The sequence below is a fragment of the Colius striatus genome, chromosome 3, assembly GCF_028858725.1.
Source record: "Colius striatus isolate bColStr4 chromosome 3, bColStr4.1.hap1, whole genome shotgun sequence".
NCBI lineage: Eukaryota > Metazoa > Chordata > Aves > Coliiformes > Coliidae > Colius > Colius striatus.
The window spans coordinates 6899743-6919255 of NC_084761.1; the positions used below are offsets into that span (position 1 = coordinate 6899743).

Genomic DNA, 19513 nt, shown 5'->3' on the forward strand with positions numbered 1-19513 from the left:
AAAACAAACGTTCCTCTGACGTGTCCTGATGATGGGTTATGAGCTTTAAGTACAGGTGCAGCATTTGGGCAGGTGTGATCTGAACATACCAATTCTAACATTTGTTGATGAGTTAGAGGAGCACATTTACATGTCCCTATTTCTATGTAGAGTGTTAGAAGTTAAGTCTAGATGTATAAAGAGAGCCATGTGATGGCAAATGACTATTGAGCCTCTGTTATCCTGCAAGAAGTAGCTCAATGTGTTCCAATATCCAAAGGGTACTGCAAGGAACAGAGATGTAGAGGTTGCTTTTAAACAGTAAGCAGTCACTTCAGGCAGAAGCAAGGCTCTTTGCCATCAAAAAACCAAATTTTTGTACTTGTTCCTTTGTCTTTATGCCACTGAGGCAATCCAGGAAGCAAATGAAACAAGCTTTTGAGGTTTTTTTCTGAAGGTCAGTATTCACAGCCATAGGATAAGCCCAGGATACAAAGAGGTAGGTCCACTGCTTTCTGCAACAGCATGAACTTACTGTCAACCTGACAAAGAGAGCCCAAGCTGCTTCAAGCCCAACAGTACCCACTTTCTTCTGAAGCAGCACTACATGAGAGTCCCAACCTCCAGCTGTATCAACTGTTTAAGTTACTGCCCTTTCTGGACTATGTGCATCTTTCTATCACAAAAATGTAGAGGCAAACTTTCCTCTGAAGGACTAGACAGGAACTAACTCTTTAATTGTCTCTTTCTGACCCAGTTACATCTTCAAATGTTCACTCAGTATTTTCCACTATAACATGAGTTTGCTGCCTCCTGACTCTTACAGCAGAGCTACATACATTTTGGTGTGTTTAACTGGGAAGCTCACTAATAGATTCTCACTTTTTATCACCTTTAGCCTTTGCCAGTCAGAAGCATGTTCCCTCTTTCATGAGGGAGCCATTGAAACAGAGGAAAACAAAGCTTAGTTTATGTCCCTTTGGTTGCCAAATTCAGATTAATGGTCTGGAACACATTCAGATACAGGTTGATTACACAAGTCAGAAAAAGGAAATAGGATAAACCCAAACAAAAATGATTCCAAAGCAAGAAAGCCAAATTCAAATATAAAGTCTAATGCCTCAAAGTTTACCACTGCTGCTCCTGTACAACATCCACCCTCAACAACTCTTATGTCCCTGTATGTGTGACATCATGTTTCTGAATTGCTTACACCATGTATGTGGAGCAGGGGAGTTATTCAGTTACCAATTACAGTTGCCTCAAAGATGCTTTCTGTGAAATCCAACTCATGAGCATACAGGATATAAACATGTATTAATTCCATACACTAAGAATTACTTGTTGCATTTCAGGTAGAAGACTGATGCTATATTTTATCAATAATTCAGGAACTGTAGCCAGATGAGGCTCCTGTTCATCCAAATTAAGCTATTTCTGGAAGTGTAAGCAGCATGATTTTTCTTGCCCTGCAGACTTCTGGTGATCAACCGAGTTACTCCTGTAATTACCATCAGCAGTTTCTCAGCTGACAATCAGCTCTCATCCAAGTTTAATGAAACATGACATGATTTAGGGAAAAAATAGTCCACACTAAGACAAAATGCACTTCTTATACAGTGGTAATATTTTACCATGTCATCATCCATTCTTACTGATCAAAAACAAACACAGTATGTATCAGAAAGGCAAAAAGCTACTTAAACAAAAAACCAAAACAAAATATTAACAGCAGGTGGTGGAAAGAAATTGAGAGAGAGACAAATGCAGAAGGAGCTGCAAGAAAGACTATGAGGCACCTTTATATCAAAAATTAATATGTGACTGCTGTAATGATGGTACTGATACTACAAATACCATCAAAATCTGATTTTCATGAATACCTACATGCAGGAAAATACAAAACACACTGGAGAGGAAAAGCAGGAGAGAAAGACTAGAGGTAAGGTACCTTTATGAAACCAACCAGAACACTACAAAAACAATCTTACTAAAACTATTACATCTGTCACTTCAGAGACAGTCTAGAGCTTCTTTATGTAAAAAGACCAAAGCAAAACGATTCTCTATGAAAAGAAATAGGGAACATCAGACTTTTTAGCAGCCCTGGAAAGATGGTAAGTATTAGAGGAAGCTTCACTTAAATTGTTTTACTGCTCTAAAACTTGTGTGAGCTATGCTTCAAAATAATTCAGTAGAAACATTTTAATCATGTTCTACATGACACTCACTCTGTCCCCCAGAAGGCATGGCTCTGCAAACTAGACTCTTGTTCAAAAGTGGGAGAGAAAGTCACTTGACTCAAGATTCCAAATAATATGTTGTGGCTCATTAACTAGAACAGCAGTCTTAAAGCCGTAGCCACAATATTTGGAAATCAGTTTCTGACTTTTTCCAGCCCTAAATTAATCACGTTAGTATGCCAAATTTGTCAATGTGGTTAGATCTAGGAGAGCTCCAGCTTATGCCACTTGACCTGGGAGTGCTGGTGGACAGCAGGATGACCATGAGCCAGCAATGGGCCCTTGTGGCCAAGGCCAATGGCATCCTGGGGTGTATTAGAAGGACTCTGGGCAGTAGGTTGAGAGAGATTCTCCTAACCCTCTACCCTGTCCTAGTGAGACTGCATCTAGAATATTGTGTCCAGTTCTGGGCTCCTCAGTTCAACGACAGGAAGCTGCTGGAGAGAGTTCGAAGCACGGCCACAAAGATGATGGAGTGAAGCATCTCTCTTCTGATGAAAGGCTGAGGGAGCTGGGGCTCTGGAGCTTGGAGGAGACTGAGGGGTGACCTCATTAATGTTTACAAATACATAAAGGCTGGGTGTCAGGAGGATGGAGCCAGGCTGTGCTCAGCGATGGCCAATGATAGGACAAGGAGCAGAGGGGACAAGCTGGAACATAAGAGGTTCCAAAGAAACATAAGGAAAGACTTCTTCACTGTTCAGGTGATGGAGCACTGGAAGGGGCTGCCCAGATGGGTTGTGGAGTCTCCTTCCCTACAGACATTCAAAACTCACCTGGATGCATTCCTGTGTGAGCTACACTAGATGGTCCTGCTCTGGCAGGGGGAGGTTGGACTAGGTGATCTCTCAAGGTCCCTTCTAACCCATAAGATTCTGTGAGCTAACAGAGTAGAAGACAACAGCATGCTAGTACTACTTACTGTCTCAACTGCCACCAGCGTCTCATGAAGCGTGTGGCTCATCTCAACTAAAACTGACACTCATGTCTAAAGCAGCAGGTCCTCTGTCTGTAGCCACTGAAGTGAGACAGAACTAATGGACTGTACAAATGAGAGAGAAAAGGCTGAATGCTGGAAAATGTGCAAAACTGAGAGCCTGTGGAATGTGCAGAATGTGACAAGTAACTGGACGGGGGTATTGGTACTAAAGACTGCAGCTTTTGCTAAGCAGTGGATGAAGGTAGCACTACCTTTGTGTAGACAGGAACAGAGGAGGTCTGGGATTTGCAAAGCTTACTGCACAAAGCAAGGAGATGATTTGGAAGTTGGGCTGACTCAGAACTGATGAAACTATTTCTGTACTGAATTAAAACATCAGTTTAGAACTGAAAAACCTTAAGGCGCAGATGTAATGATTTTGTTGTAATGCTGCACAGTACCAATAGTCTGAATTACCATTTGCTGATGAGAGAGATCAAGAAGAGAGAGAATCAACATTTTTATTTTACATTGCAGAGGCAGGTATTTATTACAGTGCTTATTTTCATTCCCTTTCTATAAAAACTGTAATTGTGTAAGATTGAGTTTTTCTCTTTTCAAAAAAGAAAACCGAAACCCAAGGTCAATCACGCCTATTGCATTAGCATACACCGTAGACCAAAATCATCTGAAATAATAAATGGAGTACTTTTGAAAGCTTGTGGCTGTCTTGCATGTAGTGTTTCTTCCTTACTCCTCAGCCTATGAGAGGCTGCATGCATCTGCACTGTCTGTACTGGTACAAAGCAGGAATGACACACAGGTATGAGACTGGATTCAGGACCCTTGTATGCCATTCCAGGTCCTATCCCAGTCCTAAAACATACCTTCCTGCCTTTTTACATCCCTAACTTGTAGAGTTCCTTTTCTTCCTGATCCACTCTTGTGCATTTCTCTGCTCCACCCCCTTCTTGGCCTTGCTTTTTCTTTTGTTGTTCAGCCATTCATAATTCTCTTCCTTGAACTCATCATCATAGAAATCATTCCCAACTCTCATTGTCTTCCTGAAACTACACTTCCCTGTCCTACACTCTTATTTCTTGGCTCCTTCTCCAAGTTCTTGCTTGCTGTATATGGTTTCACTTCAACAGCACATACACCTTGTTTTATTGCTGATCTCCTTTAGCTACTTTCCTCTGAAGGTGTTAAAACTGCTACTGAAGCCTCATTTGTTTTGTTTTAAAGAACCAACACAAGGCTTCTAGAACGCTGACAAATCTGCTGCTACTTTTCTCCTGGGAAAAGTCCAGCACTTGTTACTGAGACAGAAAGAAAGCCAAAATATTTTGGCAATATACACAAATTCCCAGGAAGTAATTTATATCATCTGTAAAAGCAATGCTGAGTTGTTGGGGTCTTTTAAATATTACTGTCTAAAAGGTTAGTACCAATAAGAACACAAATGAAAATTCAGCTGTTTGGCTATTACAACAAAAATTCGTTTAGAACTTAAAAAACCCCAATGTATTTAAGCCCAAGTGAAATGGTCAAGTAGTTCAGTGTTGTTTTAAGAAAAAGATCATTCAATAATGACAGTTTACATGGGAAGTTGTTATGTGAAATCCCTTCACTTTCAAGCTTGGCTTTCACTTGAAGGCTGCATCACACCGTTTGAAATACCCACAGTTCAGAATTCTTTATAAAAGAAAGATCTTAGGCTTCAGAAACCCTGCAGCAGAACAGCTCAGCCCCTGAAGTATCTGCAATAGGTTATCCACTTTTCCTAGCCACACAATATGATAATCTTCCAACAACTTTTATACAAATTCCAAACAATTTTGAGGAGATTTTCATTGTAAGTACATTTTCATCTGCTACTTCAACTACCTTTTTTCACTCTATCTCATATTCTTTTCCACTTGACCATAACATTCATAATACTTCTTTGGGGTTTTTTTGCTTTCTATTCTTTTATGGCACTACAATGATGTCACCAAACAAGATTAATGAGATCGCAAAAGCAGGGGAAAAAAAGTTATATATTCCATCGAGGAATGATAACAACTCTTATTTAACATCTATTTTATACATTGAATTCGCTTCCAATATGAACCTTCTTTCAATACAAAAGGGAACACAGGTGACATAAATGAAATACAAAGCAGAGGAAAATGTAACTCTTACTGTTATTAAATGAGAACAAGATATGAAGTCTCTCTGTATTTAATGCTATTCCTGTAAAATCAGATATTTTGCATCTCCTTCAGAGAGCTCAAAAAGGCTTTCGAGTATTTCAAGTCATTCTTTCTGCCACTGTTAGCTGATAGAATGCTTCCATGGTTTACACAGATTGCCAAAGAATCCAAAATACAGGTACAGCCACACACACTTACTCCCCTCAAAAGCCAATCATCAGAACAATGAGAGAAATGCAACTTGAAAGAACTTTGGTTTGAGCAATGAACACTCTGAAGTCCCTCTGATTGCATTACATTCGTTCTAGCACAGAGAAGTGAAGGAGAAATAAAAAAACCCACATTATCAGGACCACTGTAAGATTTCCAAAGGATGCATAAGCCCTCCTTTAGTACTTGCATTCTCTTTTTTCCTTTTAAAAACACGTAACAATCTATCTCTTCTCCCTCTGGAATGTCAGGATTGTTGGGTTTTGTACTCATAAATAAGACTGAGCTTGGGATGGATTATTTTCTATCTGTGCTCATACTATATTTCTCTTCACTAGAAGCATAGCAAGCAAATCCTTGCATTTTACTGCAGGAACCTACTCTAGGTGGCCCTACCCTGGCAAGGGGGTTGGACTAGGTGATCTTTTGAGGTCCCTTCCAACCCTCGAGATTCTGTGAATCCATCCTCATATTCTTTGAGATATCTCTTAGACAATCCAGTTAGAAGTGATCAGATACAAGTTACACTACATCTACATTGCACCACCAATTTCTCCCCCTTTTCTCCCTCGTTAATTTATTTGGACTATCCTGGAATAATAATTCTAAATACAACCAAACAATAAGGAAAAATAACCAAAGATTAAGGTTAGTAATGCTGAAATAAGAGACTTGCAAACAAGTAAATAATGACCTTTGGAAAGAACATTCTCTACCTGCATACCAACAGCAATCCACGTCTGTTGGGTTTTGTTTGGGGTTTTGTTGGTTTTTTGGGGTTGTTTTAATTAGAATATGCATGAAATAAAAATATATGTATGTAAATGAATTAGTTTGGCTTCTTTTCCCCCTCTATTAAGAGAGGTAATCAGATAATTATTGTACCTTTATAAAACAAAAGTTAAAAACCCCCAGGAAAAAGAATTACATTACCTCTGATGAGGAAAGAACAAAATGGTTGGGAGACGGTCTGTCATAAATTCCCACGGAAGGTCATTTCGAGTGACATCAATTCTGTTAAGAAAAGACACACTGATGAAGAGAACAGGCAGATGAACAATTTGTGTCTTCTTGTAAAACACCATTTTAGAGATTGGGAAGGAGGAAATGTGAGTATCTGTGAAAGTAAGTCTAAGTGTGTCATGTCAAAAATACGTTGTGTGATGTGAGTCAGCAGAATTAATCACCAATATTCAAGACAACGAATCTCAGTTCAACAAACATCTGTGGGGGATTTCTTGCTAGAAAAATATGTACAGTATTTCAGCTGCTCTCACTCAGCAATGAAATTGCAGTCACTCATCATGTACACACCTTCCTTGTGTGAAACAGAACTGCCAAAGCTTCAACATGAAGTTTTTTTCTATTCAGTAATTTGTTCCTCAAGTACAATTCTATGAATATTTTCCCCTCAAGTAGTTTTGGGAGTAAATTATTTTGCTTCTTCCACTCACAAGCACATTCTTAAAGGCACATTTTTTTCTAAAGCTCTCCATAGAAAGCAACCAAGATTTTGTGAACAAAACACTTGTTCAATTGCTTGTTATGCTTCTCTCTGCATTTTTAGGTTTTCTTTGATTACAGATACAATTATTATTAATTACAATAATTTTATGATAAAATCCATAGCTGATCACATCAGTAACACTGCAACAGAAGTAATGGGGCAAGTGAGAGAATTTCCAAGTCACACAACCAGGTCGATGACCTGGAGTAAGTGAAGAGCTGTTCCATACCTTATAACACCACATTCAGCAGTAACAGGTCCAAGAGAGGGTTTTAGGGGGGTTAGCCACCTCTCACTTGGGAACTGTCTGAGCCCAGAGATTGAGAGATTGCCTTTGCATCACTTGTTTTGCTTTCTTCTCTCTTTTTCCAGTTATCCACCAATTATTAAGCAAATTTGTTTTGTTTTATCTTGAGCTCCAATTTTTCTTGGGTTTACTTTCTTTCCTCTTCCCCTGCCCACTAAAGGCAGAGGGGGGAAGTGAATGAGCAGCTGTGTAGTGTTAGCAGCCCACAAGATGTATTTTGCCTATCAAAGCATTTCTCAAATACAGTACTACAGTTTATGATTATTTGCTACAAATCATCAGAGAGAAGGGTAAAAATTATTTTCTGCTCCTGTTGTATTGCTTCACTACCTGAAACTGGAAAGCTTCAAGGTTAATTGCACTGTTTAAAAATTCACTTTAATGAATAACTGCTGCAGAGAGATTGAAAACCACCAAATTTATACAGACGAAAACAATGCATTCAAAGAGAAATGAAGCAGATGACATTCACATCTATTATTGCAAGACTCTAGAGGTTAGAAAAAGTAATTATTTTCCAGGCTGATGACCTCAATGAACTTACATTATTCTAGACTGATGATATTAGAATCTTTTTTTACCTTGCCACAGTGAAATTATCTGGAGGCAACAGCCGAGCAAGTTGAATAAAGATGTGATTAAGAGAAGCACAGAATCCACACCACTGTGCATAATAGAGCAGCAAGACATTCTGGAAAAACAAACGGAGAAGAGTTTGATTATCTGTTGTAGCTAACCTGCAGTAAAGAAGGATTAGTCTTCACAACATCTAAAACTTGTAACCCTTAAAATGTGAAAGGAAATGGTATCTTAATGTTAATGATCTCTAAAGGTCCCTTCCAATCCCTACCATACTATGATTCTATGATACCCTCTGTCTACGGAGTTAACACAAGAACCCTCAGGGAATTCCTTTTCCATACAGAAAAGGCAAAAGGAAGGGGACTACTTGTATTATTTAATTTACAATCATTCTCTAAGTGAAAAAGCACCAAACTTTACTCCACTTCCAAAGATTCTTTTGCACTCTTCAATTCCAATGTATCAAACAGTGACTATTATTTCATATGGAGAGAGGTGGGGAGGGGCAGGGATGACATCCATACTTCTGCTTTGTGGAAACCAACTACTGCAGATGCATACAATCACTGCAGACCTGAAAGCTGGTGGACACTAATCCTTACTATCACATCTTTAGTTTAAAATTGCTTTATTTTTTTATCTCACAGCATGCAAATGGAAAGTTCTTATCTGAGAGTTCTGGGTTGTTTGCTGTGTGCTTTCCAACAATGCCTGGGGTTTAAAACTTTATGTTTTAATTATTTCTAATTGCAATAATTTAAACTTTTTATTTTTTAAAGTAAGTCTGGTTTCTTTTTAAATGTGATATATTAAAAACAAAAAGGTTTGGTATAATTATTTCCTTTGAGGTATGAAACAGAAATCAGACTATTCTTCAATGTTATCTCAAACCCTATGTATTTAGTGTATTTATTTATGTGCTACTGCTACAGTGGAAATGAGGCAAAGGAAGTCACACTTTAAGAATTAAAATCTGTATTTAAAACAGAAAAAAGCCCACCCCATGCTACCTCTCCAAAAAAAAACCCAAACAACCCCCAAAAACAACCTCCAAAAGGACAACAAACCTTGAACTGCAGCAGAAACCTGGCAGAGAATCATCTACACCAATTTTTTCACTATGATTTAAATACCAGAAGATGTTTTGCATATTTACTTAAGATCACACTATTACGATTTATCTGTTTTAAAAAAGTACTTTGAGCTGTTAGAAAAGAACATACTTTATGTTACAATTAAGCAAAGTATACCAATGTAAAAAAAAGAATGAGACTCCTTTGTCAAATGTCTGAGCAATGATTTGCAAGAAAGGTTTTGAGTAACAAGATGTACCTTTTCACTCAAAAACACGGTATCATGAAAGGTATTAGTAGTGACTTCATCGATAACGCGCTGCTCCTGAAAATGGGTGGAGGGGTCATCAACAAGATGCCTTTTCAAGGGACTGTAGAGAATGCTGAAATTTTTTATGAAGTTCTCTGAAATGAAATTGATACATAACAAAGTTATTTCAGTTTCACAGATATGCAGTTTCGTCAGGTTTCACTTTGGAATTCGAGAGAAAAAAATACAAATTCAAACCTTGTTTCATGTCAGTGAGCTTTGACAGTTTTGCATCAACTCTTAAGTAACCACTGCTTGTGAAAACATCATATCATTTCATTGGGTTTTTTACTCCTTTTTTTCACTTGCCACATTATCATAGAATCATAGAATGGCAGGGGTTGGAAGGGACCTGCAGAGATCATCTAGTTCAAACCCCCTGCAGAAGCAGGGTCACCTAGATCAGGTCACATAGGAACATGTCCAGGCGGGTCTTGAAGACCTCCAAGGAAGGAGACTCCATGACTCCTCTGGGCAGCCTGTGCCAGGGCTCCCTCACCCTCACAGTGAAAAGATTATGAAAGATTATACTCTAATCTTGCTTCTACTGTTATTCAATTCAATTTTGGTTACCAGTGACTATCTTCCTCTTCATTCAACTTTCTCCATAGTTTCAAGATATTTATTTGCTGGCCAGTGGTGAAAATTTAAAACAAGCTTCCAAGCCCTCAACTATCTCCAGTGACACTATTCCTGAGCCTGAACCATGTTTCTGAATTGCTGCAGAATATCAGCTATATCCTTCTTTTCAATTTGCATAGAGAAATATTATTCTATGCATTATAAAATAGAGTATTCAATAATCAAGATAAAATACCAAAACATGCTACAACTAATTAATTGATCCAACAGAAACATCTTGTGCTGGTATTTCCAGTCCAAAAACCCACTTTAAGTAAAACTGGCACTTGTGTACATTTGTAGAAAATACGAGATTATCATGTTTATTACTGAAATGCAAACAGCAGTACATTTAATTTTCTATTTACTAATCAGCATTTCATTATGTTCTCACATCAGACCACAACAGGTTTTTTTCTTTCTAGCTCCACAGATTTGTAGTATCTACTCATGATTAAGTGATAACTGAAGGAGAAGGCTAATTAAAAGACATACTCCTGAATGTTTAGAAACCATCTGTAAAAAAAAGAAATCTGTTAAAGGTATTAAACACAAATCTGTTTTGTTCTTTTCCAGTAACAAAAACTAAGAGGCTAAGGAAGTAAAATAATCGTCTTTAACACCTGTGAAAACCAAACATCCATCACAGTGACTACCTCAGAAAGAAGCAAAAATTTCCGAAGTTCTGAGGACTTGGGAGAGGAATACACTGAGTGTCACTCAGCAGAAAAGCCCTCATCATGCTCAGGAAATCCTGTGATGTGAAAAAAAGTCTGAGACAGAAAGTACTGGGAGCAGAAAGGGGAAGGAAATGACTATCTGTTCACGTGGACCTTAATTTTTCCTACACGTCTGTTTATGGTCACTGGGGTTTGTTTGTTTTTCAGGGGCACTGGGATGGAGAGAGAATACAAGGCTGGACAAGATCCTTAATAACAACATGGCTATTTGTTCCACTTTGTGCACACTTTTGTACTTGCAGGTTTAGGGCAAGCATGGAAATGTAATCAATGCTGTAAGAATTAGATTGATTTCTCTCCTTGAGCAAATTATTTTAATACTACATTGATCAGAATTTCCTTCTGTGTAGACTTATACTGCTAACAATACCAATCCCTGCCTTTTCTGAAGGTGGACTGTTTTGCACACCATGATGATACATAAATGCACATGGTTAGACATGCTGAGTCTATATTGAATAACTAAATAAACCAGAGCTGTGATCACTGGATTGGTTGGTTGGGTTTTTTTGGTTTCTGCTCCAGTTCAGCCAAGATAGAGACTATTGAGATATTTAGCCAAATCCATTTCAAAGCTCTACCTTGAGAACACACATCCTTCTCAAAATAAATGTAAAACAATTTCTAAGTGAGTTTCAGAGGACAAGAGGAAGGGTTGGTCTCTGCTGGTAAGCAGGCAGTATCTAATGAAATTCTGGGGTATTTTAGCACACAGAACACAGCAAACACCAACACTGTCATTAATATACAGATGTCTTCTGTAATATCAAATCTGTTAGATGCACAGTAATTTTCCCCCCACACACAAGCAAATTAGTTTAGATTTCACCAGTTTTACATCATGCAGAACATGACTCTACTGGTTAGATACTAAATAAATTAGAACAGAATAAATCTTGATTTACAGGGTTGATTATAGTTTCACTTTTCAAAATGGCATTAAGTTTTCCGCTCATAAGCTTACTCACAAACATCATTTCCTTATTTCAAGCATTTGTATAGTGATGCCATACCCAAGGTAGATCCCACAAGTGACTGATTTTGATCCAGGACATAGTGCACTTCTTCTTTCAGGTCAACAATGGCAGCAAATTCCTTAAGATGAGTAGAACTCGATGCTCCTAGTCTCTCTGCATATATCCAAAAAAGATTTGAATCCAGTAGATAGAGATTCAAGGTTTTGTTGGTCCTGCACCTCAGACCAGTAATGTTAGTGCCACTAATATCAAAGTCAGAAATAAAATAATTCCTATCCTCAATGTGAGGAATAGAATGTTGGGTGTCCTCTTTCTTCCCATGGGAAGAAAATGTTACTTTGGGAGTCTGAAAGATGGTCTTCTCAGAACTAATGAAACTTAAAAAATGCCTGTTTACTGTCCTGCAACACGCAGTGTAATAGCTAAAGGGACTATAGAAACTTAAGAAATTGCTGCACTCTATGGTATTTGATATAACTTGAAAAAAGGTATGTTCCTGGAGGTAGAAAGAGTCCAAAGCTGCTTCTATCTCTAAAAAGTTACAGTGTGGCACATGGACTTTATTTGGTTTGACACCAAGTGTCTGGTTAATGCAAAGCTCACAGACATTGTGAGTTCTCGATATTGAATGCCACTGTGGAAGCACCACTGTGTTACAGCACGGGTATTTGGTTATCGAAAATGGTTCTGGCAATTTCAGATGTGCATCTGGTACAGAGGAATCAAAAGCTGGTGAATCACTGTCTCCTAAGTGCTGAAGATCTGGCTCAGCTGCCTGGCTTTTATTACAGTTGTGGTATTCCAAGGCCACTTTGGTAATCTACAGGAGGAAAAAACAAGAAAGCATGATTAACTTTACATCGCTCACTCAAACGCAGTTACTGCTGCAGGTTTAACAACATACAGACAATTACAGATGGAATTTCAGAAACATAAAGTTGATTGCTCTTCTCCTTTGTTCTTACAAAAAATTCTAGGAGGCTTTGACTTGCTCAGAAAGTTAAATTTACAGATATTTCAACACACAAGAGTGAAATGTGCAAACAGCAAAAAGACACTTTTAACATTTTTTTAAGTCCGCTACACTGATCTTCCTGTCCTGTTTGCATGAGATTTATCACAATGCAATAACATGACATTTTAAGGTTAGCTCCTACTACATGAAGCATTAATCAGTACAGGTTCCTGAATTTCCCTTATTGTCAAATACAAAGAGAAAATACATAAAATCATTCCCGTATGGAAAGGGAATACAAATTTTTCCTGGCATAGTGGTATACAAACTTTGTGACAATCACCAATGGTGTTAAAGAAATGTTAGCAGTCTCCCAGCCACGGGCATGTAGTTGGAACACTGCAGGTTTACTTTGCATATGGTAATGTAACAAAAGAAGGAAAAAAGCCTGCCTCTTAGTGCAAACAATCCTGTGCTGTATCACCATTTTGTTTTTCATAACCAAGAGGAAACAAGCAGCAAAAAAGCTACGTGTATGAACCACAAAAGGAATTCCCTTTCTAGGGGATAAATGACAGAACATAAAACAAAGGAAAATGAAAAAGGTTTCCTTCATCTGTCACATCAAACAATCAAAATGCAGAACATACACACACTACATACACAAGAACACTTAGATCAGAATCATTATCAAAAGGATGTTGAAGGGCCACATCTAGGAGGTGTGGTGTGCCACAGGACCATCAGTATTACTATGTGGTCCATATCCAGTTTGTTACAGTCTTTAAGAAATCATTGAGTGTTTTGAGGTTAAAAACATCTCACAATTAAATACTGAAAAGGAAGTTGACCTCTCATACTATAATCTACCCTAGAGATTTTGATAACTTACGTAGAGAAACATGAGAAGAAATTATGAACAGAAAACCAGACTTGTGATAAGACATCTCATTCCAGTGAGCTACTATCAGAAAACAAATTCTGCTCTGAGACCTTTCAATGTATTTGATGATCTTGTTCTTTGCAACTGTCTTACAGTCAAGTGATTTCATTGCTTGATGCAAACCACAGGAGGGCTGCAGAATCATCTCTTCCTATGGTAAACAAGTTGCATAATATCTATCTATTAAAGTGAAGCTATGAAGATCAACTGGGGTATTTTGTATGTCATTTCATATTCTGATATAGATATATCCTGTTATTTAGCAGAACGAAATCTGAAATGGCACATCTTACATTGCACTGGTTTATCTAAAGTGATACCTGTTATTAGAATGTTTAATCCATGACAAGCATCACTGAGTTAAGTCTGCCAAAATTAAGACAGGTTAGCCAAAAAGTATTCTCAATTCTTTTCCAATCTTTCTGCAAAGATTTCCTCAACCCCATCTTGTAGCAATCTACCTTTTATTGTGCCTATTTCTAATTTGGCTAAATATCATCTATTTCCTTTTCCCCTTGTTGCTTCAGACACTGCAATATTAATTAGGCTTCCCTGTGGAAGTCACACATTCCAGGACATAGGTGCCATGTATATGTCAGCACTGACACCAAAACTTAACTTTGCTTTTCATCTTCCGCAGATGCTTGTTTCTTCCACACTATCCTTAGTGCTATGCCATCACTGCTGTTATTTGCAGCTATGTGACATACTAAATGGAACAATGGGTTCCAGATGAAAGACAGCCCAGAGGGAAAAAAAAAAAAAAAGGTTTCAGCCAAGGTAACTCATTTACTGCACAGCTACACAAACTCCTATCCTACACAGTTCAGAAATGGAAATAACGGCAGAGAAATTGAAAGGCAGCTGAGGAATGCACAGGATACAAAAATCAAGATTAATTCTGAGTAGGTTTGGGCTATATATCAAGTAACACTGTCTGGTTTAATAACAGGTCCATTCTTCCTTGTATAACTACCTCTGGAAAGATGGAAGGAGAGGAGACAGAATGGGGTGGACAAAGCACAGTTCCTGCAGTACTCAATACATTCTTGCTCTCAGCTATGTCAGCTGGAACAGAAGACCAAAGACCTGCATCTCTCCACAATGCTTACCACAATCATTTCCAAAAGAAGGAAAAGAGTTAGGTGCTTGTTCTAAACAACTGCTGACATGAGCCAAAGGCATGTTGTGATGGATGCAAAGCCATGTAAGGGAGTTGTGATAATACAGCTTGAGAACAGGGAAATAAAATGAGGCCGCCATCATGCTTAAGCTCAGAAGCCTGACTAGAGCTCTCAAATTCCAGTATTTGGGAAGTAAAGAAAAAAAATTATTTCACTTACTTCATCTAAAAGAGGATGAATTTCTGCTAAGGGATTGTATGGTATAAATATGAGAAGTGCTGGTCCTTTCTTCAGCTCATTGTTTAAAAGAAGGCTTTTCCCACCATGCGGTCTCAGCCACCGGATGAGCATCTCTCTATTTTCTAGAGCCCACTTGCAAATGTTCTCAGCAGTATAGTTCATGATGTCACTTGAATAGATCTTGAGAGGAAGGGAAAAAATAAAGTATTATTTGTCTTCACTTGGTTTAGTAATGAATGCAGTCCTCAAATATGGCATGCCTTGTTACTGTGATGCCTGGAACTCTCTTTTTAAAACAGGGAAGCACCTCTTTCCTTTTCCATACCTTATTAATCTTTACTTATTCGTATAAAAATTCTTTATACTTGAAAGAGCTCAGTCTCTAAGTTGGTACCATCACGTATCTTAGTTTATGGCATATTAGGAAACTTTTTCCCCACTGCTCACTCATAATATTAACTCATTTTAAATTAGTCTTTTATGACCCCAATATCAAGGATGCACTTAACACTGGTGGTACTTCTTACTGAATACTGAGAAAAGAAGAATAAAAAGCACTCACAGTTGCTGGGGTCATTTTAATAAATTAGGCAACTTTAGCTTAAATCATTTTCACAGAAAAAGTAGTTTGACATATTTACCAGTAATTTAACCTGAAAAATCCAGGTTTTCCCCAGTCTCAATTGAATAAATTACAGGCTACAATAGTTATAGTCACAGAGTTTCAATTCATGGTAGCACTGTGGATAAATAAAGTCTCTATGACAAATAGCAAAACTGAAAGTTAGTATTTGCAGTCTCGGTCTTCCAAAAACCAGGCACACCAATTAAGAGTTACTACAAATTTTCCATTAAATTGATTTGATTCTATGATTCTTTGACTTCTCCAACCAGTGTAATGTCATACCTTTAAACCAAAATGCAAGTTTGTACCGTTCCTACTATCTCTCCACAAAATCTCTTTGTCCATGACCTCATGCAAGCAGCCTTCTAACTCAGTGAAAGAGGTGAAAACATTAAGAAAAAGTCTTTGTTTATTTCTGAGGTGCTTGGGGTTTTTATTTTGATAGAGATGGTCAGCTTGGCTTCATCAACTTGGCTCTTAGCTACTAAAGAGCTACTATTTAGAACAGCTGCTGACTGGTAGAATGGAAATGCAGATTACTGTACGAAAATACTCTTCTTAAACATCCTGTATCTTAAAGCTCTGTGAAACACTAATTCACAGCTTCAGCCTCCACACACTCACTCAGAGTCACTGCCACGTAAATGCAACACTCACAAGAGATGTGTTGACGTGCCTGTGCAAATACACACTGCCCGAATGCACCAACGAGATCTCCTCTGCAACATGTTTATCCGTGATCACTCCAAAGCGTATTGTTCCAAGGTAATCTGAAGGGGCAAATTTTCAGGTTTTAAATACAATTATATACACCAAACTTCTCTCCTGAAAGCCTTAGAAGAGCACCTTCAAACCAAAACAAAGAACATTGTTGTATAAGGGCACAAAAGTCTTACTGAAGAGCAACTCCCAATAGCAGTGATTTAAGTGAGGTAGAAGATGAAAAGAGCAGGCAAAGAGAAACATATTCCTCTTCTGCACTCAAGGTATACAGAATGTTAAACCTGATTTGTACCAACTTCTTGATTTGCTTATTAAATATAGCATCTGGTATCACAGAAGCACCTTGCTACATGTTAACACCTCAAAAGCCAGGATCAGACATACATGTAACAGAGGCATGAGTATTACCTTTTAGATGACTTGCATTTACAGTAAACACATTATTTAAATACATACTATAGTAGTTCTGTACTTATAGATGTGAACACAAGAGGATCCAATGTTTCTCATCTTTACTTTGCAAAGAACTATCCCAAAATATAAATGGGGAAATTACAGTACAAAATATAGGAGAACAGACTCTAGGTCACACCAAGTCAGTGGCACAGTAAAAATCAGAATAATGGTATCAGTTTCCTTCATGGGCTGACAGGAAGAAATATCCATAAAATGTACTCAACTTTAAGAAAGTTCTAGCTAGAATTTATGACCCCAAATAAAGGTACTTATCATTACAAGGTTTGCATATTTAAATGCAGCGTTTTTTGAGGTTTAGACAATTAATGCAACAACAGGGTGAGAACATCTTTTTCATCATGCCACCTTATATCAGCTCTGTCACTCCCTCCAGGAAAAGACTTCTTTGGATTGAGTTACTGAGCTGAAAGTCAAGTTCATCCTAATGCCTCCAAACCTAACATTGGAAATGTTGCACAAAACACTCTTGGATTCAGTGAAAATAAATGTGAGTCTGAGAACAGCTCTGCGTGGGTTGCAGATGTACACTCAGGTTTTTGAGGAAAACGTATCTGAATGTATCCTTGAATAACAGCTTGTCAGACACTTTATTCCATGATGGCCAATCACACAATAAGCCTTTAATGTAACCAGATCTCACAATGTAATAAAGCATGGTCTCATAATTAGATCAACATCCAGAAACACTCAAAAGGGATTAATTGCCAAGTTACTAAACATTGCAAAAACACTCATTCACAGATGCCTTAAATTATAAAATGAAGCTTTTACCTTTCTTTAATGAATGTAAAGCTGATGTGAAGAATGTTAAATAACCAGGTGGCTGAGGTGAAGCATTGAACTCAAAATATCCCAGAACCCCAGGCTGAAATAGTAAGAATTAGAGTTAGTTGAGCTATTTTCAAGTATAAATATATGGGGCACAGCATTACTTGCCTACAGTAAAACAACAGATTTTTTAAAAGACAACAATGTTTACTGAGGTACAGTCACTTCATGCTGCAAGAAAAATGTAAAGATAACAGATTGAATGGAAAATAGTTCTAAAGTTGTCTCAAAAGCTATGTATGAGAGAGAGAGAGTTTATGGCTGTAGATATTCAAGTTTCAAACCGTTATTACCCATGATAGCTCTTCAAGTTCAATAAAAAATATTAATATTTGCTTTGCAAGTATTTTATGAGTCAGTTCCAGCACCAACATAAGAACCATAAGGATCATAAAAATTTCTTTTAGAACTGGAATATCAAATGGGATTTTTCAGAGTATAAACAACTTAAACAGTAGCACTTTAACTGTTCACCGTGCTGCACATAATTAGCAATTCACACATTTTGTGCACAAATACTTGAATTGCTAAGTCAATGTATCATCCCATCACTATGCTATCAGTTTTTGTAAATTATTTCAGTATATCCTGCTGGATTCAGTGAGAGTCCAGCTGTATAAAAACAATGAAAGAGCCCCATAGCCCATCTGTGTATCCATAAAGTTCTTCAAATTACCAAACAAATAGAAATGGCTTCCTATTAAGGTCAGGAAGGGAATCTGGGAGAAGCTACCTGGAACAGAGAGGTGCACAGTCTTTAGACTTCTTTTGTTCCAAAATTTTGGGGTTAAATTTTACAAAACATTATCTATTAAAAGTATAATTATGTTTTTTAAACATCACTCAAGTTGGCTTAATAAAACTTTCAGGACAGATTAAGTGACAGAATTTGGCTCTTTTGGGTTGTTTCCAGTTCCACCATTGCATATAGAAAGAGCATTTGATAGACAAAGCAAAAGCATTCTAGGTATTGCTGCTGTGATTCCAGAGTCCCCAGTCACACTTGTGCAGTACATACATTCTCATGTATTTTCATGTGGTATTTTGGAGGCTGCTTTATTTTTTTGAGTTTTACCTGTAAATGTTTTAATTTTTCCTTTTAAATATGAACATATATTTTACCTGCTACTGTCATTAGTGATGGCCATATGAACTGAGCTAACTCAGTATGACTCAGCAATCTCAGGATGTTCATCAATAATAACACTGCCTGTTCCAACTACCGACTTGCTCTTTTGAGGCAGGAATGATCTTTCATGAATGAATGCTAAACACAAGATCCTCATTCATAAAGATTCCTCATGAGTCACCCCGAGAAAATTATCAATAATAACAGTGAGATACAAGCAAATTAGTGAAAGTTCTGCAGTAACAATTGTCAAGGAGGAAATAAAATACGTCATTAAATAGAACTGAAAAAATACAGCAAAATAATAGGACTCATTCTTCTTTTTTAAACAATAAACAGGTTAGTATCTGGTGTTCATCTTTTTCTCCCAGTACCAAATTAAGACAGTAAAAGCTTTTTGTAAGGGATTATTTCTCCTTAAGGCATTCAAGTGAACCAAAGTAAGAAGACAGATAAGATGATCAACATTTCAGTTTCCCATTTCCTAACACCATTTTTGAATTCCATTACTGTATAAAGCAAACTTATGGCACCAACTACTGAATGAAAGAAGAGTCAAAACAGACAGAAAAATGTCATAAGCAGTCAAAAGTCAGATCATTTATAAAGTTACTAAAAAAGGTGATGTTCTTATTCTGACTGACATTTCTCTCGCACAGTAATAGCAAATTAAGACTTCCAGACTGGGAAGAACAAGATGTTTCCATGAGATTTTTGGAAAGAGGTTTTTTTCAATAAGAAAAAGCTGTAGTGGAAGAATACACACTAGTGCTATATCCCTAATGAGTCATCTGGTTAATATCCTT

The 19513-nt window shown here is 37.5% G+C and overlaps 1 protein-coding gene across 3 annotated transcripts in view; it reads right to left on the reverse strand.

Annotated features, from left to right (window-relative positions):
* TXNDC11 (thioredoxin domain containing 11) overlaps positions 1-19513 on the reverse strand; it is a 31358-nt gene that overhangs the window by 1567 nt on the left and 10278 nt on the right. For all 3 annotated transcript variants that reach the window (XM_061991869.1, XM_061991868.1, XM_061991870.1), the window contains 7 exons: positions 17522-17615; positions 16208-16320; positions 14905-15105; positions 11700-12483; positions 9275-9420; positions 7942-8051; positions 6480-6560 (listed from right to left, as the gene is read on the reverse strand). In XM_061991869.1, the coding sequence (XP_061847853.1) occupies positions 6480-6560; positions 7942-8051; positions 9275-9420; positions 11700-12483; positions 14905-15105; positions 16208-16320; positions 17522-17615 (1529 nt within the window). The remainder of the gene's footprint in view (positions 1-6479; positions 6561-7941; positions 8052-9274; positions 9421-11699; positions 12484-14904; positions 15106-16207; positions 16321-17521; positions 17616-19513) is intronic.